Raw genomic sequence first — 21,684 nt, forward strand, 5'->3', positions numbered from 1 at the left:
AGAGACCGTGACAGCAAGCACAAGACCTATACAGGTTAAAGCAGATAAAATATCCAACAGTGAGAAGTAGACAAAATATAGATAACTTCTGGAAAAGGTAAAATCCAATACCAAGGAGTAGTTGACCAACACAAAACAGACTCCATGGTGTGTGTGTGTGTATGTGTGTGTGTGTGTGTACTTTTTGTTTTGTTTTTATATATTTTGTCTGATTGGTTTTCTTTTTTGGTTTGTCCATTTTGATTTTGTTTATTGTTGGTGATGTCTTTCTGCTTTATTTTGCTTTCTTTAAGAGAAAAGAAGGATCTTGGAGGAGACTCACCATACCTCAGCAAGAGCTCATTTGAGTGAAGAGATCTGCAACAGTTCTAACTTATGAGGTTCCATATTCATATGTGTGTGTGTGTGTATTTAATTTCATAGCATTTAAAAACTATGCAATGATTTTCCCTTCAATCGAATGCTAATAAAAAAATAGTCATTAAATAGAATGGAAACTTAGTTTTCCAGGCCTAAAGCATATCACTGAGAATACTTATGGTAGGGACTCTGGGCAGTGATCATGGCAAGCATGGCTCTGGGATCCCTTGCCCTTCTCTGCCCTTCCCTCTGCCTTGTTAAAAACCATTAGATTACATGCCTCCAGCTAAACGCCAAGGTCTAGTCTCTTCTTTGGCCACTTCCTCTACCTGAGGATGAATACCAAAGTTTAGCTATCAAAGTCTTAAAGTCCTGCAATCAAATGCAGCCTCTTACTAAAACATACCCAATTAAAATTAAACACCTCATCCTAACTCAAGGCTTTTCCTTTTCCCTTTAGAATCTGCCACTTACTTATGGACCGTGTCTGATCTTATCTGTCCAAAGACTGGCTTAACTGTTCCCCTCCACCCTTGTTTCTTTCCCCTTCTCCCTCTTCCTTTTGCTCCTATCTTTGTTCCTTACCCCTGCCCTTTGTCCCTCTAGGGCAACTAAATCCCCGTTATGCTGAAAACTTGGTTTTGGGTATCTTGAGGTAACTCTTAAGTTTCCCTACACTTTGTTTTGCGAGACCTGTTGACTCCACTCTTACAAACAAATATATCTAAGAGCAAAATAAAATATTGGGGCTCTGTTTCTTTCTATCATAATAGCTGACAAATATCTTCTCCCTTGTGAATCTAACTAGAACACAAATGGAGGCAAATGCTTCCTTTCACCTTCTTATCTCAGGTGAGTCAACATCAGAATTACAACAGTGCCTGGTTCTGGGATCCTACGATCACAGGACAGTATTTACAGGAGGCTCAGGAAAATATGTGTTTATGTCTTCCTTCTCTATCTGTAGCTCATAGTGCTGAGCACCACTACAGTGTAGAATGCAGTAGCCTTCAACATTGTCCTCAGTCTTGTAGCCCTAGAACCTTTGGGAAATATTATATTTAAGGAGAAAAGTGACAGGACAGAGAGATCACACATAAATTGTTGGATCAATCCAGGCTTACAGGCTTGGTCAGGCTACTTTAATATCCAGGTTGGAAATGTACACTCAGTAACTGCTTGAAAGAGTCATTCCCCAGCATCACCACCACACATGGGGGGTGTCTCTGAAATGAAATAACCTGATTGAAAAACATCAAGACATGGGAAGGACCAATCCAAAGATAGGCCTCTTTAATGTCTCTGAAACCTGAAAGAGATAGGTAGAAATGAGGACAGATAAGAAATGGGATGCGCACCTAAGTCATAGTGTAAAATATCCAGAAATTCCCAGCAATCAGAGAAGCTTTTGGACTCTGGTGTTCACAGTGTATTGGGAAAAAGCAATTTAGTGCAGTGCGAATCTTCTATTGTTACCATCACGAGGAGTGCATTGCTTCTTTTCAGCCCAGGGGACAACTCTACTGCCAGAGAGGCTGGGGCAACTTTGAAGAAACACTGCTGAGCTAGGAACTCTAATTCTGGCCAGTAAGCTTGTTTCAGGAGTTAAATGTGAGTCAGTAGTCAGTTTTGGGTCAATTTATGAAAAACATACAGTGCCCCCTGCTGGACTACAAATATTTTCTTCAACTATCTTCTGGAATGGATTTCAGTTCTCCAATTATAGATTCCTTAATTCCTCTCTAAAATAGCCATTAACTTTATTTTATTTTATTTTTATTAATTACAGTTTATTCACCTTGTATCCCAGCTATTGTGCTCTCCCCCAACCCTTCCCATTCCCACCTTACTTCCCTCTTCCTTTCCCATAACCCTCCCCCAGTCCAATGATAAGGAGGTCCTCCTCCCCTTTCATCTTACCCTAGTCTATCAGGTCTCTTTGGCTTCTTTGTCTTCCTCTGTGGACTGGTAAGGCTGCTCCCCCTGAGGTGGAGGTGATCAAAGATCCAGCTACTGAGTTCATGTCAGAGATTGTCCCTGTTCCTATTATTGGGGAACCCTCTTGGAAACTGAGCTGCCATGGGCTACTTCTGTGCAGGGGTTCTAAGTTATCTCCATGCATGGTCCTTCTTTGGAGTGTCAGTCTCAGAAAAGATCCCTGTGCCCACATTATTTGGTTCTGTTGCTCTCCTTGTGGAGCTCCTGTTCCCTCCATGTCTTTCTATCTCCCACTTCTTTCGTTAGATCTCCTGCACTCTGTGGAAAGTTTGGCTATGAATCTCAGCATATGTTTTGATAGCCTGCTGGGTAGAGTCTTTCAGAGGGCCTCTATAATAGGTTCCTGTCCTGTTCCCTGTTTTCTCCCTCTTCTGATATCCATCTCATTTGCTTTTCTAAATGAAGATTGAGCATTTTACAAGGGTCCTCTTTCTTGATTAGCTTCTTTGGTGTACAGTTCTTAGTATGATTATCCTGTACTATATGTCTGATATCCACTTATGAGTGAACATATACCATGTGTGTCTTTCTCCTTCTGGGATACCTTACTCAGGATGATCATCTCTAGATCCCAACATTTGCTTGCAAATTTCGTGATTTCCTCATTTTTAATTGCTGAGTAGTATTCCATTGTGTATAGGTATCACAGTTACTTCGTCTATTCCTCAGTTGATGTATATATGTGTTGTTTCCATCTTCTGGCTATGACAGATAAAGCTGTTACAAACATGGTTGAGCAAATATACTTGTTGTATACTTGATAATCTTTTGGATATATGCCTTAGGAGTGATATAGCTGGATCTTGATGTAACACTATTCCTAATTGACTGAGAAAGTGCCAGATTGATTTCCAAAGTGGTTGTAAAAGTTTACATTCCCACCAGCAATGGAGTAGGGTTCCTCTTTCTCCAAATCCTTGTCCTCTCTGGCATGTGTAGTCACTTGCGTTTTTTACCTTAGCCAATCTGAAGGGTATATAGTGAAATATCAGGGTTGTTTTGATTTGTATTTCCCTGATGACTAAGGATGTTGAGCATTTCTTTAAGTCTTTCTCTGCCATTTGATGTTCCTTTATTCAGAATTCTGTTTAGCTCTGTACCCCATTTTTTTATTTTACATTTTTTTTAATTTTTAATTATACTTTATTTACTTTGTATCCCCCTCTAGTTCCCTTCCTCCTCCCCTCCCAATCCATCCCTTTCTCCTCCTTCTCCAGGCATGCCTCTCCCCAAGTCCACTGGTAAGGGAGGGTTTCTTTTTCTTCTTTCTGATCCTAGTCTGTTAGGTCTCATCAGGAGTGGCTACATTGTCTTCCTCTGTGGCCTGGTAAGGCTGCTCCCCCCTAAGGAGGAGGTGATCAAAGAGCAGGCCAATCAGTTCATGTCAGAAGCAATCACTGTTGCCATTACTATGGAACCCACTTTTACATGAAACTGCTATGGGCTACATCTGTGCAGGGGGAAATAATAGTTAGATCTGGAGAGGAAAGGAGGTGCACAAGGAGAGCAACAGAACCAAAAAATTTGAGCACAGGGGTCTTTCCTGAGACTCATCCTCCAACCAAGTACCATTCATGTACCCCATTTTTTAATTGGGTTAGTTTATTTGCTGTTGTTTAACTTCTTAAGTTCTTTATGTATTCTGGATATTAGCCCTATGTAAGATATGGGGTTGGTGAAGATCCTTTCCCAGTCTGTGGCTGTCATTTTGTTCTTTGCTTTGCAGAAGCTTTCCAGTTTCATGAGGTCCCATTTACTGATTGTTGATCTTAGAGCCTGTGATGTTGGTGTTCTGTTCAGGAAGTTGTCTCCTGTACCAATGGGTTCAAGAATCTTCCCCACTTTTTCTTCTAACGGATTTAGGGTGTCCATTTTTGTATTGAGGTCTTTGATCCACTTGAATTTTAGTTTTGTGCAGGGTCATAAATATGGGTCTATTTGCAGTTTTCTACATGTAAACATCTAATTACACCAGCACCATTTGTTGAATACGCTACTTTTTTCCAATGTATGGTTTTGGCATCTTTGTCAAAAATCAGGTGTCCATAAGTGTGTGGGTTTATTTCAGTGACTTCTATTCAATTCCATTGATCCACCATTCTGTTTCTATGCCAGCACCATGCAGTTTTTATTACTGTTGCTCTATAGTACAGCTTGAGATCAGGGGTGGAGAAACTTCCAGAAGATCTTTTATTGTTGAGGATTATTTTAACAATTCTGGATTTCTTGTTATTTCATATGAAGTTGAGAATTTTTCTTTCAAGGGGTCTGTAAATAATTGTGATGGTAATTTGATGGAAATTGCATTGAATCTGCAGATTGCTTTTGGTAAGATGGCCATTTTTACTATGTTAATCCTGCCAAGCCATGAGCACAGCAGATCTTTCCATCTTCTGATTTCTTCTAATTCTTTCTTCAGAGACTTGAAATTTTTTTTCATACAAATCTTTGACATGCTTGGTTAGGGTCACACTAAGGTACTTTATGTCCTTTGTTGCTTTTGTGAAGGGTATTGTTTCCCTATTTTTTTTTTCTCAGCCCTTTTGTTTGGGAGTGGGTTACTGAATTTTTTTGAGTTAATTTTTGAGTTAATTTTGTTTATAGCCACTTTGCTGAAGGTGTTTATCAGCTGTAGGAATTCCCTGGTAGAATTTTTGGGGTCACTCAGGTATACTGTCATATCATCTGCAAATAGAGATATTTTGACTTTTTCCTTTCTGAACTGAATCCCCTTGATCTCCTTTAGTTTTCTTATTGCTCTAAAAAATATGGAATGCTTCACAAATTTGCGTGTCATCCTCATGCAGGGGCCATGGTAATCTTCTAATTTTACTAAATGTGCTGCTGATGTGAGCACCTAACTTTATTTTTTTAAACATTAAAATTCTATCATTTTAATTTTTATCATTTTCATGAATTCTATGCCATTTTTTTGGCTGCAATTTGTAGTCTAATTAAAAACTAGCTGCAATTGTTTATCAATAGGATTCTGTGGTTTTTGAGTTTAAAAAAAAACTTTACCTTATTACTAAAGGTGGTGAGCCAACTCAGCTTTTTCTGTGTGTGGACTGCATTCTACTCCCTAATACCATAACCTATCCAGTGTTTAATAAAAATGATGTTTTGGCATTTGAGGGATGTGGCAATTGATTCTCTAGGGTTTCGTTATCAGTCCTGAAATAATCTGCTCTTGTTTCATTAGTTTTCTCCACTACTTGTTGTCCTTCTTAGGAAATATGAGATACTCCTTGCTTTGGGAATATTTATTTTCAGATTTTAAAGTCAGTGGGATCTTATTAGACAATAGTTATCCATGGACATGTTTTTGTCACAAAGCAAATCTCTAGTTACTGTCCATGTTGATATTACTGATTAATGCTATGCTCTGCCAGAATTTTTTTTCTGAAGGTATTATTGTAATGTGGTTTAACAGCCTGGGAGCCTGTGTTATTCTAATTGGTCACATATGGTTTTTTATAGCATGACAAAGAAAAGAAGAAAAAAAGAATTATTGGCCTGTAGGTGTTGACCAGTAACAGAGAACATAACAAGCATGTGTGAAAGATTTATGTTCAAGAACTAGAGATGAAAAGTAAAAGTATTTTTGAAAATATATTTTTTTCCTAGATTTATTTCATTATGTATTATTTGTGTACACACACACACACACTCTCTCTCTCTCTCTCTCTCTCTCTCTCTCTCTCTCTCTGATGGATCCACCTGGAGCTATAATTTCAGGCTTTTATGAGCCACCTTACATGGGCGCTAGGAAAGTAGTTGTATCTACTGCACTGTCTCTCCAGCCACCCGAATATTTTAAAATTATGCTTCTGTCCTAAAATAATCTTACTCAAAGAAAATCTGAATACATCAACCTTGCTCATTCAATGAATCTACTATATTGCATAAACATACTGTATTGGTGTAGTGACAAAGCTACCTTCATGAGGAAGCATATTCCTATTAAATCTAGAACATTTTTATTGGGTAGTATATTTTTTATTAAGCACTCTTTTTTTCTGAAACATTCCATATGAGAAAGTTTTATTAAGCCAATTAAGACTGTGAAGACTCTTCTAGCTGTGTGACTAAGAGAAAGCTTCTGCCTCAGAAAGACAAAGCAGTGTAAGGTTTCAAAAACAAAAGGCTTCAATCACATCACAATTATAGCACGCCAGAAGGTCTGTACAATGTACCAAGGCCATTCCTATAGAGGAACCAAACTATTTTTACACATCAGAACCTTTTCTCATTAGGAAATGGGGGCCGTTTTGCTGTTGTAAAACATTTTATCAGACATATTTTTACCATCAAATCCAGCTCCCAAGTGGAAGTGGTGCAGGGACAGAGCAACCTGAGAATTTTAAGGTTATTTCAGTCCAATAAAATAAATATATTTCTGTGTAACTAAATTTATAACCTAAACATTTTAATTGGTAGCATGTCATGGAAACTATCATTCCTCTAAACTAAAACATTCTAATGTATATCCCCGGAAAATAAAAGACTATTTAGAAAGAAGAAAGACTGATGAGGTCTTACAGGAAAGCCCTTGCAATCTCCATTCGCTATCTCTGGTAGGAGAATTAATATAATTTCATCCTGTGATATGCTCAGGAGGGACAGTCATGACCTGCTTTCACTTGAAATCTACCTGTATTTCATTTCACATTCATTACTCAGCCAGAAAATGACTAGTGTGGAGGAAGCTGCAGCTGACCAGGGGATAAATGCCTTCAGCCTGCACAGGCAGCTACTGTGGGGACAGCCTCAATGTGTGGGGCTCCTCTTTTCTGAGGAGTAGGGGAGGAGGAATAGCAGAAACAGGGAGGAAGAGAGGCACCAGGAGGAGAGAAAGATGAGAGCTAAACCTGGGTGTAAAATGAATAAATAAAAAAATGAAACAAAAAATTAGAGATGAAAAGGGAGACATAACAGACAATGAGAAAATATAGAAAATATGAAGGATATACTTTAAAAATCTGCACTTCAGGTGATTCAAAATGGCAGCGCCCAGTGTGTGCCATATCTGAGGGACAGAAATTCTGAAATTGTTTCCTGGAGGGGCTGCTGAAGCCGGAACACCAACATTGAGGGGTGAGAGGGGAAAACCTCTGAGCTAAGACCATTTGGACCCATGTCACCTGTGGACTTCTCTGTGGACTGAGATTGGTGAACATTCAACACCCCTGTACTTCCTCTTGATGGCTTCCTTCCTCTCTCCTCTTTGGATGCCTGCAGTGCCCAGGGCTCTTAGCACAGAACTGCCTTCTTGGTATCTAAGATAGAGAAGGCAGGCCTCACACTCCCTCAGTGGCAAGCTGTCAGATATAAGGGCCACACATATTCCCCAGGCCACATAGGTCTGTGGCTCCCAAGGTCCTCCCAGAAAACATCTGTACAGGCAGCCCCCCAGTTCTGCTAGTGTGGCTGGTCTCCAGCAGGCTACTATGCCAGCCTCCAAGTTCTGCAGCTGCACCACTGAGCTGATGGAGCTCCCCCCCACATATTTGACCTGGCAGGCTCAAATCTGAGAGTAGAGAACAAGGGAATTACCTGTGCTTTCCATTTAGACCTGCTAGAAAGTAAGTGTGCCTTCAAGTGAGTACATGCAGAACCCCAGATGCAGGGTCCCTCTACCCTAGCAGCCCGACATCAGATCCCTCCCACCCACACACCGACTGTGGACAACATAGGGATTCTTGGGACAGCTTTCTCAAAATTAAAGCCCCTGTGCTGTGGGACTATCAGTCAAGTCCAGGCAAACAACTCCTGGAGCCCAGACAGATCTGAATACCAGAAGGAGAGTATGACAGGCCTGTAGGCCACTGAGGTATTCATGGAATCTGCACATGAGCATTGTCCCTGGAAACAGCAGCAGGGTCCACACGCTCTCCTGATCCTGCATTCCAGGAACCTACACTCTCTAACGCCCTGTCCTTCAAGGTATACGTCCACTCAAACACCCAGTCTTGGTTGCCTGCACTTGTGCATCTGCATCTGCAGACCTAACTCCCCTAGGTACAATTGAAATGCCAATGCACACTCTCAAATCAGTGAACCTCTTTCATCTTCCTGAATACTCCAGAAACCAGAGAGAGACCCAGTCTGAAGTACAGACTCCAGGAACAACCAGTGAAGGTTACAGATAAGCAGATGGTCAGAGGTCAGCCTAAGAACACACCCAACAAACAACCATCAGGACATCATGGCTTCACCAGCAAAATCAATGAATATTTCAATTCATCAGAAACACAGGAAAAATGATTTTAAAGATATACTTATCTAGTTATTAGAGGCACATAAAGAGGAAATGAACAAATCTCTCAAAGAAATAGCCACAAAAATGGAGGCAAATAAAAGGAAATGAACAGAGTGCTCAAAGAAATACAGGCAAATACAGCCAAACAAATAGAGGCACAAGTAGAGTCACTATTAGTTGCATATAGAGAGGAAACAAACAAAAAATTGAAACCCACTATGACAGGAACCCACTATGACCAAGTAGGCTTCATCCCAGGCAAGCATGGGTGGTTTAACATATGGAAATCCATCAATGTGATCCACCATATAAACAAACTGAAAGAAAAAAAAACATGATAATCTCTGTAGATGCTGAAAAAGCATATAGGATAAATATAATAAAATCTGTACACCTAAGGAAGCTAATCAAGACAGAAGACTCTGGCTAAAATGTTCAATCCCCATTCAGAAAGGCAAAGAGGATGGACATCAGAGGCTGAAGAAAGGAGAAAACAGGGAACAGGACAGGAGCCTATCACAGAGGGCCTCTGAAAGGCTCTACCCTGCAGGGTATAGAGGAAGATGCTGAGACTCATAGCCAAACTTTGGGCAGAGTGCAGACAGTCTTATGAAAGAAGTGGGAGATAGTACGATGTGGAGAGGTCAGGAGTCCACAAACAGAGAAACAGGGGTTTGGGCACAGGGGTCTTTTCTGAAACTGATGCTCCAGCCAAGGACCACTCATGGAGATGGTCTGGAAACCCTGCACAGAGGTAGCCCATGGCATTTCAGTGTCCAAGGTGGTTCAATAGTAATGCAACAGGGACTGTCTCTGATAGTAACTGATTGGTCTGCTCTTTGATCACCTCTACCTGAGGGTGGAGTAGCCTTACCAGACCAGAGGAAGTCAATGCAGCCACTCCTGATGAGACCTGATAGACTAGGATCAGATGGAATGGGAGGAGAACCTCCCTCATCAGTGGGCTGGGGGAGGAACATGGGTGGGGTAGGGGGAGGGAGGGTGGGATTGGGAGGTTATAAGGGAAGGAGCTACAGGGAGAATACAAACTGAATAAACTGTAATTAATACAAATAAATTAGAAAAGAGAAAAAATTACTAAAATAAATATAGCATATGAACCAGCTATATTATTCCTAGATATGTGTTCAAAGAACAGACACACTAGTCTATAGATACTCAGTAGTATCTGTAGATTACTGCTCTATTCACAATTTCGGGAAATGAAAATGATTTGGTAAATGGATGGACAATGAAAATGTGTTGCATATACAGAGTGAAATACTATTCAGATGTAAAAAACAAAAACGGTTCTTTTTAAAAAATATATATATTAAGTCTACTCAGAAACTCTTAGACATAGTGAACACATGAAATCTACAGTATATAAAATTAATACTTCAAAAAGAAGCTTTTGGTATAATAACAGTCTACTCTTTGAAAAAGCAACTCAAAAAATCATATCATAATTAATTCCCTCAAAATGAAGAAAATAGGAATATAGCTAACAAAAGATGTGAAGGACTTCAACAATGAAAATTTATTGATACTGGAAAAGGACACCACAGAAGATAATAGAGTATGAATAAACACCCCATGATATGCAATTGGCAGATTTTATATTTTGAAAATGTCTATATTAACTAAGTTAATTTACAGAATTAGAGCAATAACTACTAAAACTATCATATCATTTTTCACAAGTTTAGAAAAAAATATAAGAATTGCCTCCAATTGTACTATAAAACAGCCTAGTACCAGAATTATAAACACACTGGTGGACTAATGGGATAGAATAGAGGAACCAGAAATCAAATGGCCAAGACATACCCACATAACTTTAAAAAAATAAAAACAAACAAACAAAAAAAAAAAAAACAAGAACAAAAACATACTTGGAGAGAAAGTAGAGAAACAGAAATTGCACTTGCAAAGTTTAAAATTTTATTTGTATCATTCACCTTATACATAAATAAAATCAAAGTAGTTCAAAGACTTAAATTTAAATCCTAAAACTCAAAAAAACTTCAAAGAAAACTCAGGAGATGCTACTGAAAATAATGGAGTGGACATAAAAATTTTATGTAGGAACTCAACAGCGCATGAACTAATACCAAATACCACCAGATGAATACATAAAAATAAAAAAAATAAGTTATTTCTGAAACAAGGGAAAGAGTCAGCAAAGTGAACAACCCACAGACTGGGAGAACAATCCCTATGAGCTATAATTCAGCAGGGGCTAATACTCAAGAGTTTACAATGACTTGAAGACATTAAATAGCAGTGAAATCAAACAACCTGTGAACAAGTAAACAAAGGAGATACATAGACACTTTGAGAAACAGAAACACAGATCAACAATAACTATTTCTTAAAATGTTCAGTATTCCTAATCATTGGAGAAATTCAGTGTAAAACCCAGTCATCACGGCTGCCATAAACAAGTCTGACAGTGAATGTTCAAGAGAATGTGGAGAGAAGGGAACACTTACTCAATGTTGGGTAAATAAATTAACTCAGAAATTGCAGGAAAAATTTAGGCATTTTGCATAGAAATAAAAATAGAACTGCAATGCTACCCAGGTCTTTCACTCCTGGACAAATACTCAGAGAACTCTACCCTCTAGCATAAAGAAATTTTCATCCCATGTTCATTTCAGCTTAATTACCTACAGCAAAAAACTGGCCTCAATGTAGTTGTTCATCAATACATGAGTGGATTGTGAAATTCTGGCACACACACACACACACACACACACACACACAAATTCTGTTTAGTTTAAAATAAAAATGAAGTTTAAAAACTTCCAAGAAAATGGGTGGGGTTAGAATATACAATATTAGGAAAAGTCACTTCCTTATATTTTTCTCATACAAAATATAGCAAATAATATCTGATTTTATATAAACAAGCCTACATTTGGATACAGCGTAACATGAGAAGAGAACAAGAAAGGCTGGGACAACTGAATGCAGATAGTGGACATGAGGACTTAAGGATAGACGTTTTTCTAGTTCTAAATCTGTCATAGAAATTTTGGTCTGGGTAATGAGTAAGTATATAAAATACGTTTGGTATTGAAAGTGTGAAATCTAATGTGAAACTCCAGAACTTTGATTCACGATTTCTACTCTTATTGTACATAATTTTCTTGAGTTTGTATCATATCAAATAAAAAAGCAAGCTGCTTTTCACCCACAAGCAATTTCTTTGTATGAGCAGGTACGTAGTGCCTGACTGAATGCAATGTGGTCTTTTCTTTTGTTATTTAGGTCGATGCCATCCTGAAAGAGGTACATTTGTGTGATCTAGCTTCTTCTATAGATATTTATGTGGATTTCCTAACAATCAGAGGGTGTCATTTATTTTTTGACCGTAGATAGTCATTTTTATTTGTTTATTTGTTTTTTGAGACAGGGTTTCTAAAATATATATATATATATTTCTAAAATATATATATGTGTGTGTGTGTGTGTGTGTATTCCAACAATTTGTTTTTTACTTTTTATGCAATCATTAAAGTGAATCTTGAGTGCTAACCAAACCACAGTTATATGGCCAATGGATCATGGCCTGTGAGAGTTCATCTAAATTTCAACTAGACTGTGGAGTCATCTTCGCTGCATCCCTTACTCTACTCACACAGAAAGCACTTCTCCGTGTATTCTTGTTCCACCTCCAAGCTGATCCTAATTTGATCTTTTATCTCATTCTTTGCTGTAACAATTTTAGCAGAAGACATGTTTTCACATAATTAATGACATGCTTAACCTAACAATTTTCACTCGTTACATTATTGCCCCAATTTACTCTTATTGCTTTCCTTGCTCATTTTGGAATAACTCATTTATATCAGAGAGATTTTAAAAGGGGGAAATATATAAAATAATTAACCCAGAAATGAAAAATTACAAGAAACTGAAAAATTGTGAGGGGAAAATGGGTGGCTGAGTAGCCCATATTGCCTAGGCAGTTGTTTTCATTTTGTTAGGAAACTAAACCAGAAGATAAGTAAAAGTCTACTCAGTTTTGGTTTTGAAATATGTTTCCTTTCTCACTGTCATTTAATTATTGCTCAAATGTGATGTGCTTGAGAATAATCACTACTTTTCTTTCTGATGTGAATTTAAATATTCTAGATAATTTTATAGATATAATTCTTAATAAAGCAGGATTTGTTGTTTTCTTTGACTCTTTTGCTGGGAATTCTTTCTCAATTTTCATTATTGCAGTACCACGTATCTATGAACTTTACAGATAGAAGACAGTTCATGGGATGAAAAAGTTTATTATATTTTCATGCCCATTGTATGTAGACATTAAGATTTCATTATCAACCATGGTCCAGTCTTTTAGAAGATTGGGTAACTCATGCTTGGTCCTCATTAGAATATGACATTCTCATCAAAATAGTCACTTGCATGTAGCACTATTGTTTTCTTGGAAGTAGGAGACAGGAACTTGGGGACATAAAACCTCATGTTAATGTATTAGTGACATAAGTAAGAGTCAAAGCCAGTGGTCTTTTAAAATTTACAACTTCTTGAAACAGAGGCTTCAGCCTTACGTTACCTTTTCCATATTGTAGATATATTGGTCAATATAGAGTTAGTGATGTCATAACGAAGGGAAAAATGAAAATATGCAAGTGACTCTTGGTCAGAGATGATGGTAAATACCTGCACATGTAAGGAAGTATCTGACCCAAAATGTCAGTAGTAGTGCCCTCTAAAATTCCTGTTTTCAATCATTTCCACTCCATGGATTGAACACAAATGTGTAAAGAAATCAGTTATCCATATGATGGTGGGGGGAGTCTAATCTCGAGGTGAATTTAGAGGAAATTATGGCCTACCAACAGCAATAGCAATACTTTTAAAGGAGACATGAAATGTCAAGAGCCCTTTTAACAAACAATTTCACAGCTGGTGCTTTGGGGAGTTTTTGTTCCACTTCCTCCGTGGTTCACATCACTGTGTCTATAGTCACTTTCACCAGACTGACAGTAGTAGTCGGCCTCATCCTCAGCCTGCAGGTTACTGATGGTCAGAAAGGCTGAGTTGGAGGAGCTGTCAGTGGAGCCAGAGAACCGATCAGGAATCCCAGATGGTCTTTTGTTATACTTGTAGATCACATTGGTGGGGGATCTTCCCTCGTGCTGCTGGTACCATTGCACATAGTAGTCTCCAATGTTGCCACTGCTGCGCTGGCAGGAGATGGTGACTTTGCTTCCTGGAGACCCCGACACGGTTTTTGGCTGAGTCAGCACAAGCTGCCCACATGACCCTGTAAGAAAAAAATAATAAAAGTCAGTAAGCACAAGGCAATCCCATTCACAGACAAGCCTGTTCATCAAACATTCCAAACAAGAGGCAGTTACTCTTCCAAAACTCCTTCAGTCAACTCACCTGCTAAGTGATAAATGAAGACAAGGAGTAATGGAGCCAGAGCCATGGTGAAAACACTCAGATTCGGCTTCCTGAGTCCAATGGACAAGCTATAGCTCAACACCCCTTCTTATCTGTCTCTGGGATACTAAGTGCATGCTGGCTGTATGCAAATACCCCTCTTCCGGTGATGATCAAGTCTCTACTTTTATTTCAGACTGAGTCTGACTGACAAATAGAGAGACTGCTTATGAGAAAGATGTGGGCATCACCAAAGGACAGGACAGAAAACCAGAAAATCTCTTTCAGAGGAATGGGAGAGATGTTAGAAAAGAGGAAATATATAAGATAATGTTTAATGACCCAGAAATGAAAAATTACAAGAACCTGAAAAATTGTGAGGAAAAAAAATGGGTGGCTGAGTGGTCCATCTATCCTTGGCAGTTGTTTTCATTTTGTTAGTAAAATAAAGTAGAGGATAAGTAAAAGTATACTTCTAGTAAAATCAACTAGAGGATAAGTAAAAGGAAATATGTTTCCTTTCTCACTATCATTTAATTATTGCTCAAATGTGATGTGCTTGAGTATAATCACTACTTTTCTTTCTGATGTGAATTTAGATATTCTAGATAAATTTATAGATAGAATTCTTTTTAATTTTATTTTATTTTATTAATTACACTTTATTCATTTTGTATTCCCCCAAGGCCCTCCCTCCTCCCCTGCGGTTTCCACCTCCCTTGCCTTTCTTCACATATGCCCCTCCCCAAGTCCACTGATAGGGGAGGTCCTCCTCTCCTTCCTTCTGATCTTAGTCTATCAGATCTCATCAGGAGTGGCTGCATTGTCATCTTCTGTGGCCTGGTAAGGCTGCTCCCCCCTCAGGGGGAGGTGATCAAAGAGCAGGCCAATCAGATTATGTCAGAGGCAGTCCCTCTTCCTAATAAAGCAGGACTTGTTGTTTTCTTTGGCTCTTTTGCTGGACATTCTTTCTCAACTTTCATTATTGCAGTGCCATGTTCTTATGAGCTTTGCAGATAAAGGAGAGTTCATGAGATGAAAAAGGTTTTATATTTTCATGCCCACTGTATGTAGACATTAAGATTTCATTATAGATCATGGCTGGGTCTTCTACACGGTTGGATAACTCACTCATTGCCCTCATTAGAATGTGATGTGGAGGGGCACAGGAAAAGAAGAGGGAGGGAAGGTGAGAGTAGGATGGGATGAGGAACGCACTACAGCTGGAATACAAAGTGAATAAACTGTAATTTAAAAAAAATAAAATTAAAATTAAAAAAGAATATGATGATCTCATCAAAATAGTCATTTGAATATAGCACTATTGTTTTCTGGAAGTGGGAGACAGCAACTTGGGGACATAAAACCTCATCTTTATGTATTAGTGACATGAGTAAGATTCAAAGCCAGCCACTTCTTAAAACTTACAACTTCTTGAAACAGATGCTTAAGCCATATGTTACCTTTTTCATATTACAGATATATTTAGCAATATAGAGTTAGTGATGTCATAATGGAAGGAAAAATGAAAATATGCAAGTGACTCTTGGTTGGAGGTGATGTTCAGTACCTCACACATGTAAGGAATTATCTGGTCCAAAATGTCAGCAGTAGTGCACTGTAAAATTTTGTTTTCAACCATTTCTACTCCATGGATTGAACACAAATGTGTAAAGTCAGTTATCCAAATGATGGGGGAGAGGAGTGTCCAATCTAGAGGTGAATTTAGAGGAAATTATGGCCTAAGAACAATAGCAGTACTTTTAAAGGAGACATGAAATGTCAAGAGTCCTTTCAACAAACTATTTCACAGCTGGTGCTTTGGGGAGTTTTTATCTCACTTCCTCCATTGTTCACATCACTGTGTCTATAGCCACTTTCACTGGACAGACAGTAGTAGACAGCCTCATCCTCAGGCTGCACATTACTGATGGTCAGAGAGGCTGAGTTGGAGGAGCTGTCAATGGAGCCAGAGAACCGATCAGGAATCCCGGATGGTCTTTTGTTATCATTGTAGATCACATTGGTGGGGGATCTTCCCTCGTGCTGCTGGTACCAGTGCACATAATAGCTTCCAATGTTACCACTGCTGTGCTTGCAGGAGAGGCTGACTGTGCTTCCTAGAGACCCTGACACAGAGTTTGGCTGAGTCAGACTAAACTGGCCCCATGACCCTGTAAGGAGAAAATAATAAAAGTCAGTAAGAACAAGGCAACCCCATTCACAGACAAGCCTGTTCATCAAACATTCCAAGCAAGAGGCAGTTACTCTGCCAAAACTCCTTCAGACAACTCACCTGCTAAGTAATAAAGGAAGACAAGGAGTAGTGGAGCCAGAGTCATGGTGAAAACACTCAGATTTGGCTTCCTGATTTCAGTGGACAAGCTATAGCTCAACACCCCTTCTTATCTATCTCTGGGATTCTAGTTGCATGCAAATACCCCTCTTCCAGTGATATTCAAGCCCCTCCTTTTATTTCACACTGAGTCTGACTGATAAATGGAGAGACTGTTTATAAAGAAGGTGTGGGCTTCACCAAGGGGCAGGACAGAAAACCTGAAAATGAATGGAAACAGGAGAGGAGTGGGGAGGGTGGCCATGACTCCCAATGCAACCATATCTTGTTACCTAGTACGGGACTACTAAGGTCCTAACTGCCAACAGTGAGACCATTTGAGAACTCACATAGCCACTCTCTAGAGTCTGAGTGGAACATAAATTGTCCCATAATATAATTCTGTCAATGTCAACTAAAGCAGTGGGTAACCAGGTTACTTTTGCAGAGAGAATCAGTGCCTGGTTTGAGAAGAACTATCATCTTTCACTTTAAAAGTCCTGTAGTTATAATTGTTGCCATTTCTAGGTAAGAATTTATTAGAGGAATGTATTTAAGAGTTTATCTCAGCAGTTAAGAGTTCTTGCTATTCCTGCAGAATATGTGAGTTTGGTTTTCAGCACCCATGTCAGACAGTTAAGAACCTCCTCTGATTATAGCTCTAGGGGATTGGATGTCTTATTTTGGCCTCCTCAGATATCCAGACTCATTTGTTTGCACACACACTTTTTAAAATAATTCTTTAAAAATAAACAAGAATAAAGAGTAGCTTTAATATAACTGCCAAATATTGGGAAAGGTGTCTGGGGTAGCCATACAAGATTTGGGAGAAAAAAATTCTTTGTACATGGCACTTATTAAACTGAAAGATTGCTCTACAAAAATGTATAATTAAAATACGATGAATTTTTCATTTCTAAAATGTGAATAGATTAAAACTTTATTTCATTTTGCAGTTATAAACATTTCATCACTTTTGTTTTTACACACTAAACAAAAATCCAGATTAGCTTCTGATTAAATACATTTTGTGCATACAAAATTTGATGATGAGTGCTACAGACTAAGGCTCAAATGAAGACTATATAATGAAAGTGTGTAAAAGTACAAAATTCCAAAATATACAATAAATTCTGAAAAAAAATGAGAAACATAATCACATAAAAATATCACTTACACTTACACTAATATATGTTATAGATGAAGAAAATTCATCAATTTTAAATCTGATAATGAGTATGCAAAACGTTACACTTAGCAGCCAGAATTGGATCCTGGAAATATGTCTGTGGTATCCCTCCAGGACATCTATGAAACAACCGAACAACATCGGGTAGAAAATAAGCCCTCTTTGTAAATAGCTAAGCAGGAACAGGAAAGAAATGTAAAATGGTTTGAAAGCATATTGAAAAGTAAGTCACAGCAGAAGGAGTCCATACAATGTCAAAGCGATAAGAAGTACATTGCTGTCTACCTCTTCAGCGGTACTAGAAATTGGGCCATGATTCATCTTTAAAAGACCACGTTCATGTGTGCTACCATGGTAGACTTAAGTGCCATTCAGTATCATGGCAGGGTGTTCAGAAATTGCACATTTTTCTAATATTTTGCAGATACATGGTTCTGAAAACTCAAAAGTTATACACCAGTTGGCAATTCAGACCCATGAGCCAGACCTTGTAATTCTTCTCTTTCTGAAAATTTGTGATGTCCTGCTATAAAGAACATAAAACTATATTCTGGTCCCTTCTAATGGTTACAATGAATAACGATCAGGTTAATGTAGGAAATAGTTGGTAATAATTTGAGTAAAACGTTTACTTTGTTCACTAGTGAGGTAGACTTGTAATATAATATCATGCCAGTGAGGTCTGGTTTTAAATTCAATAATTATTTTAAGAAAGAAAATTAAGTTGCTTCACATATGTGTTATATTATAAGTTGTATGCCTACATCAAATATATGACTGATGCAAGCACACGTACACACAGTCAATATATACACTAACTACCATCTGCCACATATTAGGTTGAAAGAAACAGTGAAAATAAAGAAGCTGAATTCGTCATCTAGCATTCTAAGAAAATCCCTTTTCTAACAGTTGAAGATTTGTAGCATTAGAAGAATGAAACAATGGAAAAGAAACTATCAAATTGTATGTGTTGAGATTAGGTTATTAAAATGGAAAATATTTAATTTTCTGTGCTAAGTAGGAACTGTCCAAGAAGTTATGAAATTTTTTGTTACTAGAAATATTTTCCTGAACAATGACTCCATCCATATGAACAAGGAAGTAAAAATCAGAGTTGTGAGTTTACTTTTCATGTGGGCAATGGGACCTAGGCGCAGGGAGGTTCACAGACTAGCTCTTGGGTAAGAGTCCTCAATGGCATCACTACCTGTGCAAATGTGGGGAAGGAAGTAGTGATTTCTGAATAAGTTGGTCTTGTCAGCAGCTTTGTCTTCTCAAGTGCAGTCCATCACTGCCCCCTAATGGGCATGGGCATTTGGATGAGAAGTGGTGGTCAAACTGTTTCTTCCAGGGAAGGAATTGTAGCTGGGCTAAAGAAACATGGGTAGCAAGGAAAGCAAAACCAACAGGCTTCCTGAAATGGCTTCTTCTTGTTCCTAGAAAACTCCTGAAGGAAAAATAGATAAAATGTACAGAGAGCGGGGAGTATTAACACAGAACCAATATGGGCAAGGGGAAGGATACAGGAGCTCTATAAATTACCCAAGCCAACATCTAGTATCTGTGTAACCGACTCCTGTCTTTTCTCATTCTGAATGAATAACGCTGCTTCTCCACTCCTTGGCCTTCTGTATCTCCCAGTCATTCAAATTTTTCTTCGAGGCAGAAAATAAACTTGCCAATTCCCTAAACTTTCCAACACCACAGTTACTTTTCTTGGGGTCTCTCCTCTAGGATTAGACATGACCTTTTCTGAAGCTAATATGCCTAACTGAAAATCACAGAAAAGAACTTGGAATTAAGCCATGACCCAAGAGGCACTCGAAGGCCAAATTCCACATAAGTGAGACTTCTCCATGAGTACATGGCTCACAGATATGGCAGTTTCCTGTTCCCAGAAGACTCTGTGAGGAGAAACTGCATTGAAAGCATAGTTGTGGTGTCTAGAAAGGACAACTATAGGGAAAAGAAGGACCCTGGATCCCTATAACATACCCAACCAGCATATGTTTAACAGACCTCCAGCCTCAGGCTACTCTCTACCTGAATGTCCAAAGCTGTTAAATTTCCTTTTCTTGTGGCTAGGAATATGTCCTTGCCAGGCATTTGATACTTTGTCTTTGACAGGAAATGGACTAGAAAATCCTATAGACAAATATCACCTGTGTTAAAGGAGTGACAACCAAAAGGAAACTAGTTTATTGCTCTGTGATTAGATGGCCAGATGGTGATGTGCTACTTAACAATTATGATTGTTTATGTCACGTTCCTGAAGACATATAGCCAGTTAATCTGTCATCTATTTATCTCAAAGAAAGTATCATTTAATACAGTGGTTCTCAACTGATGGGTCATATATCAGATATTTGGCATATCAGATATTTACATTATGATACGTACCAGTAGCAACAAAATAATTTTTTAATCACCACAACATGAGGAACCATATTAAAGGGTCACAGGCTTAGGTAGAATGAGAACCTGCTGGGATAGACATATTTATCATTGAATATTATAATGGCTGATAAATAATAGACATATTTATCATTGAATATTATAATGGCTGATAACAGAAAATCTTCAGGGTGGTCATCACTGTATTAGATGCTCTTTTTATCACAATGAAATTATTAAACAAAGTACCTATCATGCACCTTCTTGCATGAAAAAAAAAAAGCAGAAAGAATGAAAGCATATGAGAATGTTTGCATCTGAAGGTGGATATGGGGAACAGTCAAGAACATACAGTCAGAGCCAGCATCATCTGTGTTTATGAAGTGATATCTGTCTCCTTCTTATCCACAAAACTGGAAATAGATGTGAAAAACACAAATATTTTGACAGGTGGAAACAAAAGAAACTGATACAAGAATATTTTTCTTTTATTGAAAACATTTTTATATAATATATTCTAATTACAGTTTCCTTTCCCCCAACTCCTTCCATTTTCTCCTCAATTCCCTTCCCTTCTGTATCCATACCCTTCCTCTCACTCATTAGAAAGCAAATACTGACCTAAGAAATGATAATTAAATAAAAATAAAATATAATTACATTTAAAAAATATGGAACAGGAAAAAGCAACCAAATAAGAAAAAAAAATCCAATGAAGAAGTAGAAGAAATGTATATAGATGAAGAAACACAATCATTAACATTTACAGAAATCCCGAAATGGAGCTCTTCCCATGGAAACCGGAGCTACCATTATCATGCAGCAATGAAAATACAACATGGAATAGAAAATCAAAGAAACCAAAAAGAAAAGCTGTCTACTGAGCCTATCAACAGGAGAATACTGGCTGTGGGCAAAACATGAAGATGACAGAGCTTCCAAAACGTGGTTACTAGAGTCAGATTTGATCTGGGTTTGGGCAAACAGGGTGTAGACAGAACAGGAACCTGATTCCAGCCTTCACAGAATGGAGAAACTGTACTTCTATCTAGTTCTTGATATGAAATGCAGAAATAATTCTATCACCTTGGGGATGAGTCCATCCAAAAGTTCCTATGACAGGAATTACATGAGAGCAGTGTTAGAGACAGCAGAAAGTGGCTGTCTGCTAAGTGGCTGTTTCTCCAGAAGATACATTGTGAAGGCAGCTAGTCCTCACAGCTTAGCAGAGGGAACCTGCAAACAGAATGAGAATAAATGCAGTAAGACCAGAGTAGACGTTCCCATGAATTGCTTGTTCTGGTGGGCAATGTCAGGAGGAAGTGAGATGCACATTTCTGCCTTTGACTAGAGGGAAGATCAGGAGGAAGGGCAAACACAGACCACAGCATGAGGGACACTGATCCTGACTGTGCTGTGGGGAGGCCCTGCTCACGTCTCATTGTATCCAAAACTCATGCCAGATCCAGAACCTTTCCTCCAAATGTGTGTCCATCCATGTTTCTTTCCCTCTGCTTCTCCCTCAGCCACAGTGCTGATGCTCAGCTTACACACACCTAAGAGGGTGCAGTTTGATCTATGCTGTAAGGACCCCTCAGGAAGCAGTGATTGCTGAGCAAGGTGAAGGCCTGCTGAAGGAAATTGTCCAAGCTGGGGAACATGCAGCTAGTGATTTTTTCAGTTAAATTTTTAGTTTTTTAATTTTATTACACTTCATTCACTTTGTATCCC

At 38.5% G+C, this 21,684-nt stretch overlaps 1 pseudogene and 1 gene segment (V, D, J or C); both read right to left on the bottom strand.

Moving 5' to 3' along the window:
* The window catches only part of LOC110540899 (immunoglobulin lambda-1 light chain-like), a 592,635-nt gene extending 578,503 nt beyond the window's left edge, over positions 1–14,132 (bottom strand). The window contains 2 exon segments of the V gene segment in view: positions 13,603–13,910; positions 14,033–14,132. Coding sequence covers positions 13,603–13,910; positions 14,033–14,078 — 354 coding nt within the window.
* On the bottom strand, positions 5,121–5,215 carry LOC132648890 (U6 spliceosomal RNA; annotated as a pseudogene).
* Positions 14,133–21,684: the final 7,552 nt, after the last annotated feature.

The sequence above is a fragment of the Meriones unguiculatus genome, chromosome 17 (assembly GCF_030254825.1).
Source record: "Meriones unguiculatus strain TT.TT164.6M chromosome 17, Bangor_MerUng_6.1, whole genome shotgun sequence".
Lineage (NCBI taxonomy): Eukaryota > Metazoa > Chordata > Mammalia > Rodentia > Muridae > Meriones > Meriones unguiculatus.